The sequence below is a fragment of the Cryptomeria japonica genome, unplaced genomic scaffold (genome assembly GCF_030272615.1).
Source record: "Cryptomeria japonica unplaced genomic scaffold, Sugi_1.0 HiC_scaffold_46, whole genome shotgun sequence".
NCBI lineage: Eukaryota > Viridiplantae > Streptophyta > Pinopsida > Cupressales > Cupressaceae > Cryptomeria > Cryptomeria japonica.
Window position 1 is genome coordinate 436,116 of NW_026728868.1, and position 11,230 is coordinate 447,345.

The following is an 11,230-nucleotide window of genomic DNA, read 5'->3' on the forward strand; positions in this document are numbered from 1 at the left end:
TACTTTCCACATAGAAAAAACATAAAGTGTCAACGCTCTGTTAGTCAAAACTTCTTGATCTACTATTTAGTCCATCTCTTATCTACTAGTTCAATCTCAATCAAAGCTCATCCTACAGATGCTATAACCTTTCTAACATCTAGATCCATTATCTTTTTCCTAATTCTTTATTCCTTAGAAAGTTCTTTGAATCTTCTATTACAATTACACAAATATTGTCAAATGATTATATAAATAAAATATCTTCCTCTTTTAGATAAATTTCTACCATTTTAATATAAAATTATATTTTGACTCTAATGTAAAATTTTGATTGACAGTACAAAAGTATAAACAATATTTGATACAATATCACACTTGAAGATAAGCCAAATAAATCTATGAACAAAAAGAAATTTTGCTCATCCAAAATTTATATAAAAAGAATATTATATTATAGAGCTTGGCCCTTGCTACATCTATGTAGAGCAAAAGAAAAAAAATAAAATGTCAACGCTATATCAGTCAATTTACATCTAGAGAGATAAGTAAAATACACAGTAGGTAAGAAATTTTCCTTTTTAGCCAATTCGCTGGCGGCTCAGAATAATCAATATATTATTTCCTTTGAATTTGCTGATTCTACGTTACCAAAAGAATGAGGAGAATCCGTCTACGGTAGCTTCGATAACTATATGTCGTAGGGCTTACGTAGTCACCCCAACTTAATATAAAGAGCACCAACTCTGCAAACATATAATATTATAATAATTAACGACTGCGTCAACATGAATTAGTCCCAACACAGAAACTATATTATAATTAATCAATTACGTCAACATGAATTAGTCCTCGCAGAGTAGTTAATTTTCCCGCTATATAATAGACATGTTATGGGATTGTAATACACAATTCGACTACACATTCATATCCCGAGCTTTTCTGTCTGATTCTTCTGTGTCTCTATTTATAATGGGTAACCGCATGATTTACTTCACGTTGGGACTTTTCCTATTGATATGTTGGTACAGTGATAATGTCATGGCAGCGGATTCCGATCCCTTGCAAGATTTCTGCGTCGCAGACAAGGAAAGCATGGGTGAGTACATAAGTTTTATTTGATTTGCTTATCAGGCGAGTTGCTCACAAATTAATTAAAATACAATGGTGTGATATGAGTTGTTGCTAACAAATTGATTAAAACAGTTAAGGTGAACGGGTTCGTTTGCAAAGATCCCAAGGATGTTTCGGCAGAGGACTTCTTCTTCGGGGGACTTGGGCAGGCAGGGAACACCGACAATGCAGTGGGCTCCAATGTAACGATGGCCAATGTTATGCAGATACCGGGCCTCAACACCTTCGGAATATCGTTGGTCCGTATCGATTACGCAGTGGGTGGAATAAATCCTCCTCACACGCACCCAAGAGCCACTGAAGTTCTTGTTTTACTGGAAGGCCAGCTTCTTGTGGGTTTCATTGACACCACCAACAAGTTTTTCAGCAAAACGTTGGAGAAGGGAGATGTGTTTGTGTTTCCAAAGGCACTTGTGCATTTCCAGCAGAATGTGGGGCATGAAAATGCGGTGGCCATAGCTGCATTGAGCAGCCAGCTTCCGGGAGCTCAGACAATCGCCAACTCTCTGTTTGCAGCGGATCCTCCTCTCCCAGATTCCGTATTGGCCAAGGCCTTCCGCATCACCCAAGAGCTTGCCGATTACATTCAGAAGAAATTTGCATAAGAATTTGCTTTTTTCTATTAAATAAAACAAACAAGCGGTCTGGTCTGGACAACGTGGGAAGACCGTCCTTCCCAATTCTTTTTCCTCACAGTTGAATAAAACTCTCTTTTTAGAGTTATTGCCGTCCTCTTGTGCTATTCATAGCATCCGTTTTTAACCCAGGCACTTCCCCTCCGTGAACATTGCTTGCAAATCTGCCATTGTTTCCTAACGATTTCCTTAGACGCTCTCTCATCCTCTCAACTTCCAAATTACAAAGCACTCTTATAATAGATGTCGATTTTATTATATTCTATTTGTTTAAATATTTTGATTTTATTTTATATATCCATGATTTTACTGCATCAATAAGTGAGACAACTTCCATAGCAAAGGGCATGCTCGTTTATGTGTTAATGAAAGATATTGTTTGCTCCTCATTTTCATTTTTTGTACTTAGAACTACATGTTTGAATACCTCATTTGATATATTTAGGTTGATAAACCTTCTATTTCTCTTTGCTAATAGAATTTATACTATCATATGACTCAATTATTGGACTCCAATATTCCTTTCTATTATTTTTTTGGTGAGAAACCTCCTATAAGCTCTTGTAGCTGAATCATCTCGGTTCTTCATTAAAAAATTAATGGTATGATTATGAGCCAATTAAATATTTTTTTGCATACTTTGTAATATATTTAATTAATTCATGTACTGACAGAATGAATTACCAATCAATATTTCCTCGCCATCACTGGAGTATATAGCAATTGTGTGGCTACACTCTACCATTATTTCTCAATGGTGAAAATTCTATATCCCCCTTTTTTTTTTATCTTCATAAACTCTTGATCCCTGCAAACTAAATGGCCATGGAACATTATACCTATATATCATTTAAGTATATATTTTTTGGTAAATTAACTAATTTATTCAAGCAATACATTATTTATATTAATTGTTCAAACTAATGATATAAAATGCAACAATTACTTGAAGATCATCTTTGCCCGTTTTTTATGTGTATGGTGTTCAAAATCTTCTCATAGTCATTGTTAAATTTAGTCTATACAAGTTGTTTCATACTTTAAGAGATGGATGTAAAGAAAAATTATAGAATTCTCACAATGTAAATTTTGATTTATCAATTTGCAATTTTATATTAATAAAACGGGTACATAAGATTGTGCATATTTGTTTAAGTTCTAATATCTTCTCGATGGTTCCATGGATGAATAATTACTTCAAGATTCATTAGTTGATCTACATTAAAATCAAATCAATATCATCCATATTTGGTTCTCCATACATCCATGTGAATCCATACACATGTATTTATGGTGTATGTTGGCACTCATATATATTATAGTTTAATCCAGCTATGGCCACTGCATTTTCATGCCTCACATTCTGTTGGAAAAGAACAAGTGCCTTTGGTAACACAAACACATCTCCAATATAGAAGGCAAGACTATCAAAGGAGAATAGGAAACTAAGAAAATGTTGAGCGTGATTAAGAGAAGACATGATAACAATGAATTATTATCATAGTCAAACATCGATTTGTTAATATGTGAAAGGTTGCGATTAAAGATAGATGAAGGAAATAATTCCAAAGAGAGGAGACTTGTCTCCTTAGACACCCTTTGTCCTCATAGATTAAAGAGGGTCTCTACTGGGGATATTACAGTGGTATCAGAGCATGATCTTTCCAGCCTGTGAAATAAATAACATTCTAAAGATTGACCATGAGACCTAACCGAAGGCCTCAACATCCAAAGAGAAAGATTACCTATCATCAACCTAGAAAAAGGCATCGTAACCTCAAGTCTATATTGAGGAAAAGAAACTACTTGTACATAAATCGTATAGAACTATTAGCAAATCAAGAATTCCTACATCGCTTTCGTGATTTTACACATGGCAACAACATCTTCACAACAAGTCAATAGTAGAAAGAAGCCTTCTTGCAGAGAGAATTCTTGTCGTATACACCGATCTAGAAGCATCACACTCTTCCATCAAATGAGAATATTTCTATGAAGATAATATTCAAAATAGTATCATATATTCAATTTTAAAAAGGAAAAACAAAAGTAGCTTGCACATGAAGGAACGATACCTTATATAGGTCAACATTATTCAAATTGAATAGTTGACATCAATATAAGGATGCATAGATCATTAATTGAAGTACATGAGAGTTAATACTGCACATGAGTAAAAGTTAGAATGATCAAGATGATTCAAGAAAAGGGTTCATCATAGAACATTTAGAGCCTTAAAGGGCTTACCTTAAAGAGGTTAGCAATGTGGTTACAACAACCAAGTAAGAGGGAAGCGAGAATGGAGGTTAGGCTAAGGGCCGCCAAGTAAATACTTGGTGTAGCAATGACTCAATAAAAAACCCATGCCTTCCCAAAGAGTATATGGGGAAGTAATAATGTGGATAGCAAACATGAGCTGCCAAGTGGAGCAAGAGGGTTGTAGAGAACAACCACTCTTATGCTTAGTGTAGAAATGGATAAAAATATGCTTCCCATTTCTTCCCAAGAAGGATATGAGAATGGCATAAAGGCTGACCCGAGCCACCAAGTAGAGAAAGTAAGTCTCTTAGGTTTGGTGTAGAAATGGCTCCAAGCCTATAGGAAAGTTCCCATTCCTTCTAAACATAGAGAAATGTAGAGGAATTATGGCACAAAGAAGGCAGTTCCTCTTAGGCATAAAGAAATGTAGAGGAATTATGGCACAAAGAAGTCAGTTCCTCTCAAGATTAGGTACACTAGCTCAAGGAAGCTAGACCCCCTGAAGTGGACATAATGGCTCAAGGAAGCCATTCCCTCTGGATTTGGGAAGTGGCTCAAAGAAAGCTAGCCCCCCCCCCCAAGTTGGCAAGAGATTGCTCAAGGAAGCCAACCTCCCTCAAGTAGATAGAATGGCTCAAGGAAGCTAGTCCTTCTCAAGTTGGGCCATGGCTCAAAGAAGCAAGTCCCTACCAAGTTGGAAAAAGATGCCTCAAGGGAGCCAGTCTCTCTCAAGTTGGATAAAAATTGCTTAAGGAAGCCAATCCATCTTAAGTTTCGGTAAAGGACTCAAGGAAGCCAATCCCTCCAAGTTGCAATAGATTCACTAGAAACTAAGTAGTAAATTTTGTAACATTTTTCATTACTTTAATTTATATGATTATATGTTTGGTACTACTAATCTATGTGCAGGTTCATCCAAGAAGGAGGACAAGGAGAAATTGCTCGAGGACAAGCAAAATCAAAAGGGGCAGATTGTGATATCCCCGTATTGACCAATTTTGTGAAGTCTCTAAGAGACAAAATCACAGTTTTATTGTTTAAAATTTATCACTGAGGAAGTCCTCAATTAGAGAATATGAATCGATGATGGATAAAGTAAGTAGAAATAAATATACTTTTCATACGTTGAAATGAATAAGTGAAGACTACTGCATACAACTAGAATATGAGATACCGTCCTGTTGATAGTGTTTTGATGCATTATCGAACACAGAATAAAATACCAATGGCACTCTATGCTCTCTTGATAAAAAAGACTCTCAGATGTTGAATATCTGTGAAGGATCACATGAGATGACTCCAAGGTTCTTTTATGTCAAGTCTTGACTTGTCGGATAGCTTCAATGGTATTGATGTAATTTGTTGTACCTACAAGGGGACTTATATGTTGAATACCTGAATGCTCAAATGATGCTGGAACGTAGGATTTCACTTGACTTGATTAAAAAAAAGAAGAAAAAGGATAGGGTTTAGAAAGTTATTCTAACTCTAAGAATGTAGGAGCAATGGGTGATCTTTGATGAAACTCTAACTAAGTCTTGCTTTGACATGCTATGAACATCTCCACAAGGCTAGTGTGATCTTCTCAGGATAGCTTTGTGATTTTTAAATCATCACTACAAGCATAGAAACCATCAAGTTGATGCATATCAATGAAGAAGCGATAATTGAAGTTAGGCTTTAGTTGAATGATTCCAGCTGACTACGTAGTATGGATATACGAATTTCACCATTGATCACACAAAGTCTTTCATTCATTTAATTATCAATATCTAAAATGAAGATCCAACAAGAAACCACACAATTGTAGAAGAAACAACACATTCCACCATAACTTCAATGGAAAGGAAGTTTATTTACAACTTTGGCAACAATTTCCGCTTTCTCTTTCTATTCTACTCTAGTTGCTAACTTCTCTTGAACTACTAGCTATTGACTATTCCCCTTACAAATGAAGAACTGAGGCCTTTTATAGTTATCTCATTACAATTTAGTGGCTTAGATTGATTTGAGATCAATGGCCAAGATTACAAGATAGAAACCCTAATTAGGGTTTGTAGAACCCATTACAAAACATTTAATTCTTGACCTATGATATGTTTACATTTTAAGAGACACATGTCCTAAGAAAATTCAATGAATAGATGATGGCTGTAGGTACATCAAACTTTGTGCCTTTGTAGTAGTTATCTCCTTTTGATGAATGAGGTTAGACGCATTGAATCTAGATGCCTTATCCTGAAATGATATGATTGGATGTAATGATGACTAGGCACCACCTCAGCTTTATTGATTGTAACTCATCACAAGTGTGCAATTGAATGTGACATATCTCTTGGTACTCAACATTTGCGAGTGCTTGATGTGATGATGACTCCACTCATGTTGATCTTCTAACTTTGATTAACTCTTCGGAAATGATCGCATGTCTTGATTGCTTGCATTCGCGAACTTTCATCTAACTACATTGACAAAGATTCTTGGATTTCCAAAAGAAATTCAAGATTGTAAAAATTCTTCATTAGTGTGTGACGCTGACCCTTATCTTCCTTCTTGATGAGAGCCTGCCATTGCTTTGCACGAATTGAGTTCTTGCCTTGCATGAGCTTGCGACTTGACGATTCCAACAATTGCTTTGTAGAGGCTTGAAGCGTGATGTCCTCCTTCATGTGGATTTGTTGCGATCCTGTCTTCACACACCTACGAAATTTGTTCAAGTTAGTGTCATGATATGAGATTTACTTGCAAATAAATAATCATTTACTTAAGATAAATCAAGAACCCTCGTAAAGAAAATCAAACCAGTCATAACATGAGGCCTGATTTCTCACAAAATGGATCAAAGATGTAATTCGCTGAATAAGACAAGTTTGACATGGTTGAGGAGTTCCAATTCGTCACTTCCCAATGAGGTTGTCGTATGTGCAATCTCAATGGCGACTTGCTGCTGTAACTTCAACATAATCGTTTTCTTCCTAGGATAAAACCTAGTTAATCACTTGTAAAATATTATCCTTTTACTGACATCACTCCCTGCAAATGAGCCAAGCAGGTTTTCAAAGTGTCGAACTACAAACCTCTCTATTTTATCTCCCACTGAACACCACATATTATTTTCATCCTTGATCACCTCGTTCATGTTGAGCAACCTCTTTGCCTTAACCGACAAGTGAAAAAACTTTGTATTTAAGTCTTTTTCCGAAATTCACATCTCCCTAGACTTGTCACACCAGAAAATATCCCCCCTAATTAATACCTCCGACAGACATTCCATTAGCTCCTTTCCTTTTTCAAAATCAACATTAGTCATTCCTAGCCAAATCACCTTCTCATTAAGAGACACAATCTCCTTCTCTAGCCTCAAAAAAAATATTCCTAAAGGATTGTACATTCCACTGCTTAATTTTATCCTTAAGGAAATGTAATTGTTTCACAAAACAGAAACTGGGCGTATCTTCAAATATATTACTCTCTTCCCAAAAATTTTTTAGATAAGACAAGAATTGCCCGTCCTACCACCACATGCTTTGAAAATAAAAATTCCCAGAGAATCGAGTCTTTCCAATTTCTAGTTCCAACTGGATAGGGAAGTGATCGGAAATAAAAATCAGCAAAATGCTCAACGCCAAGGAGAAATGGCCTTCCATCCTTCTTGGTCCCACCAAGAACCAATTTAATCTTTTCAAAATATTGGTAAAATTTAGTCTCCTATTCATCCATGTAAATTGGCCATTTTTTGGAATTACATCAACCACCTCATTGTCTGCTTAAAAAACTTTTAAAATATTCCATAATTTTGTTAGAACTTCTTAAATTGTGTTGAAGTCTCCTGCCACCACCAACCAATCCTTGCCAATGATACTGATGCGTTTTGATAGTTCCTTCCAAACTCTCATCTTGTCCTTTGTTTTAAAAGACCCATAAACATTAATCAAAGGGAACTCTGAATCATAAGAAAGGAGTTCACTCTAAATATCATCCAATATTTTGACATTTCTCTAGGGAAAATATTGACCACATGGGGGTTCCATAAGAACCCCAGGCCTCCTGCAGAACCCCTAGCTTCTTGGAAAATACCTTCCCATCTAGAACAATAATGTAGAAAACTAAGCGCCTTATCCAAACTCAGCTTGGTTTCTTGGAATATAATTATTTTATTAGAGACTTTCTCTAATGAATGCCTAACCAAGAGTTTCTTGTCAGGAGCCGAGAGGCCCCTGGCATTCCAGGTAAGGATCCTCATGTTCCTCCTAGGGAGGACTTACCTCCCCTGAATCTTCTAAAAAATTTGACTACATTGATGATGCCTTTCTCCTTTGCCCTATCTTCATACTTTTTCTTGTTGCTCCTCGTCCCTCTACTTCCTTTGGATCTCCCCAATAGAACATTTGCCGATTGGCTAATGCTTCTCAGGTCAATAATATCCAATTCATCTTCATTATCAAACTCCTCTTTTGACCTCATGTCGTAATTGACCTTCGTGTCTGACAAGCCCATCCAAGCATCCTGAGCATTGTTAGAAGCCTTGCTTCGGTGTATGTCCATGATTATGGGAGAGAAACCAACCTTTTTTGAATTGTCTCTTCCACCCTCCCCATCCTTGTATCCAACTGGTTCTTTGATGACCAAAGCCCCTAAAGGGCCTATTGTCTCCTTCCTCGAAGACGTAAATACCTTCTCAATCGACTCCTGTCTCCTGGGCTGCGGAACCATCTCGTAGCGGGCCTAACAAAGATTCTACATTCCTTTGTCATATGATTCCTACCATCACATCGACCACAAAATTGTTTAATGTCTTCAACTTCAATCTAATGCATCCATATACTTCAAACCGATTTCAAACAAATCTTGGAGGAACCTTTTTAACTGCAATGATTCTGATTCTAGCGTACAAATAGGAGTCATTTTTTGCTATCCCCTCATTAGTTTATAGTAAGGTTCCCAAGGTTCTACTAATTCTCTCCAAACTACTCTCCTCGATATTCTATTGTAAGTTTATAAATGCGAATCCAAATAGGATTGTCGTACGGATCCAACAGAACTGGGTCAAAATGGGGAAACCATAGTTACATTTATAAGGGATGGTTATCAACAAACCAGTTGCCATGGAGAGGAATCTTCTCTTTCTCCTCTACCTCTACAAAAATAAAAAATGAAGAATCTGCTTAGATTGAATTTAACAACCACCTTGGCCTTCCAATTCTTCTCAATCCAAGATTTAATTAATCTTCTCTCATATTTCATCTTGACAATCTTGCAAATAATCGCCACTTCCTCCCAAAGGTTGGTATCTTCTTCTATTTCATCTGATAGGTCAATCCTCACCTGTTCCACTTCCACCTCTTTTTGGGCTTCTGATTTTAACAGATGGAGGTTAAAGTAAGGGCTGCCAAGTAAATACTTGGTGTAGGAATGACTCAATAAAACTCCATGCCTTCCCAAAGAGTATATAGGGAAGTAAGAATGTGGATAGAAAACATGAGCTGCTCAGTAGAGTAAGAGGGTTGTAGAGAACAACTACTCTTAGGCTTAGTGTAGAAATGGCCAAAAATATGCTTCCCATTTCTTCTCAAGAAGGAGATGAGAATGGCATAAATGCTGACCAAAGTTTCGAAGCAGAGAAAGTAAGTCTCTTAGGTTTGGTGTAGAAATGGCTCCAAGCCTCCAGGAACCCATTCCTTCTAAACATAAAGAAATGTAGAGGAATTATGGCACAAAGAAGGCAGTTCGTCTTAGGCATATAGAAATGTATAGGAATTATGGCACAAAGAAGTCAGTTCCTCTCAAGATTAGGTACACTAGCTCAAGGAAGCTAACCCCCCTCAAGTGGACATAATGGCTCAAGGAAGCCAGTCCCTCTCAATTTGGGAAATGGCTCAAAGAAAGCTAGCCCCCCCCAAGTTGGATAGAGATTTCTCAAGGAAGCCAGTCTCCCTCAAGTGGATAGAATGGCTCAAGGAAGCTAGTCCCTCTCAAGTTGGGCCATGGCTCAAAGAAGCTAGTCCCTACCAAGTTGGACAAGGATGGCTGAAGGAAGCCAGTCTCTCTGAAGTTGGACATAAATGGTTCAAGGAAGCCAGTCCATCTCAAGTTTGGGTAAAGGACTCAAGGAAGCCAATCCCTCCAAGTTTCAATAGATTCAATAGAAACTAAGTAGTAACTTTTCTAACATTTGTCATTACTTTAATTTATATGATTATATGTTTGGTACTAATAATCTATGCACAAGTTCATCCAAGAAGGAGGACGAGGAGAAATTTCAAGAGGACAAGCAAAATCAAGAGGGGGAGATTGTGATATCCTTGTATTGACCGATTTTGTGAAGTCTCTAAGAGACAAAATCACAATCTTGTTGTCTAAAATTTATCACCGAGGAAGTCCTCAATTAGAGAATATGAATCAATGATGGATAAAGTAAGTAGAAATAAATATACTTTTCATAAGTTGAAATGAATAAGTGAAGATTTCGACATACAATTGGAATATGAGATACTGTCTTGTTGATGGTGTTTCGATGCACTATTGAACACAAAAGAAAATACCAATGGCACTCTATCCTCTCTTGATAAAAAGACTCTCAAATGTTGAATATCTGCGAAGGATCACATGAGATGACTCCAAGGTTCTTTTATGTCAAGTCTTGACTTGTAGGATAGCTTCAGTGGTATTGATGTAATTTTTTGTACCTACGAGGGGACTTATGTTGAATACCTGAATGCTCAAATGATGCTGGAACGTGGGATTTTACTTGACTTGGTTAGAAAAAAAGGGAAAAAGGATAGGGTTTAGAAGGTTATTCTAATTCTAAGAATGTAGAAGCAATGGATGATCTTTGATGAAACTCTAACTAAGTCTTGCTTTGACATGCTATAAATATGTCCACAAGGCTAGTGTGATCTTCTAAGGATGGCTTTGTGATTTTCAAATAATCACTACAAGCATAGACACCATCAAGTTGATGCATATCAATGAAGAAGCGATAATTGAAGTTAAGCTTTAGTTGAATGATTCCAGTTGACTATACAAGACACTTTACCATCAGGAAAGTGTTAGTAGTATGGATATAGGAATTTCACCTTTGATCAATGAAGTCACCATACAAGAGGATGAATTCCCTATCCTTAAATGAGATCCCTATGCGCGTTGAATTTGGATTGAGTAAAAAAGAATTTGTTGATGAAAATCAGAATCGCTGCCTATGAACTTATCAAAGTGACTGTTCA

At 36.7% G+C, this 11,230-nt stretch overlaps 1 protein-coding gene across 1 annotated transcript; it reads left to right on the forward strand.

Annotated features, from left to right (window-relative positions):
- Positions 1 to 867: 867 nt before the first annotated feature.
- Positions 868 to 1,925, forward strand: LOC131862554 (putative germin-like protein 2-3). Its single transcript, XM_059215030.1, has 2 exons — positions 868 to 1,078; positions 1,186 to 1,925. The coding sequence occupies exons 1-2, from the start codon at positions 868 to 870 to the stop codon at positions 1,716 to 1,718; spliced, it is 744 nt and encodes a 247-aa protein (XP_059071013.1). The 3' UTR covers positions 1,719 to 1,925.
- Positions 1,926 to 11,230: the final 9,305 nt, after the last annotated feature.

What these genes read in the sequence shown, in the direction of transcription:
- LOC131862554 (XM_059215030.1), top strand. Translation starts at nt 868, where the DNA reads ATGTTATGGGATTGTAATACACAATTCGACTACACATTCATATCCCGA. An exon ending in CGCAGACAAGGAAAGCATGG is followed by an intron (nt 1,079 to 1,185) that starts GTGAGTACATAA and finishes TGATTAAAACAG; the next exon opens with TTAAGGTGAACGGGTTCGTT.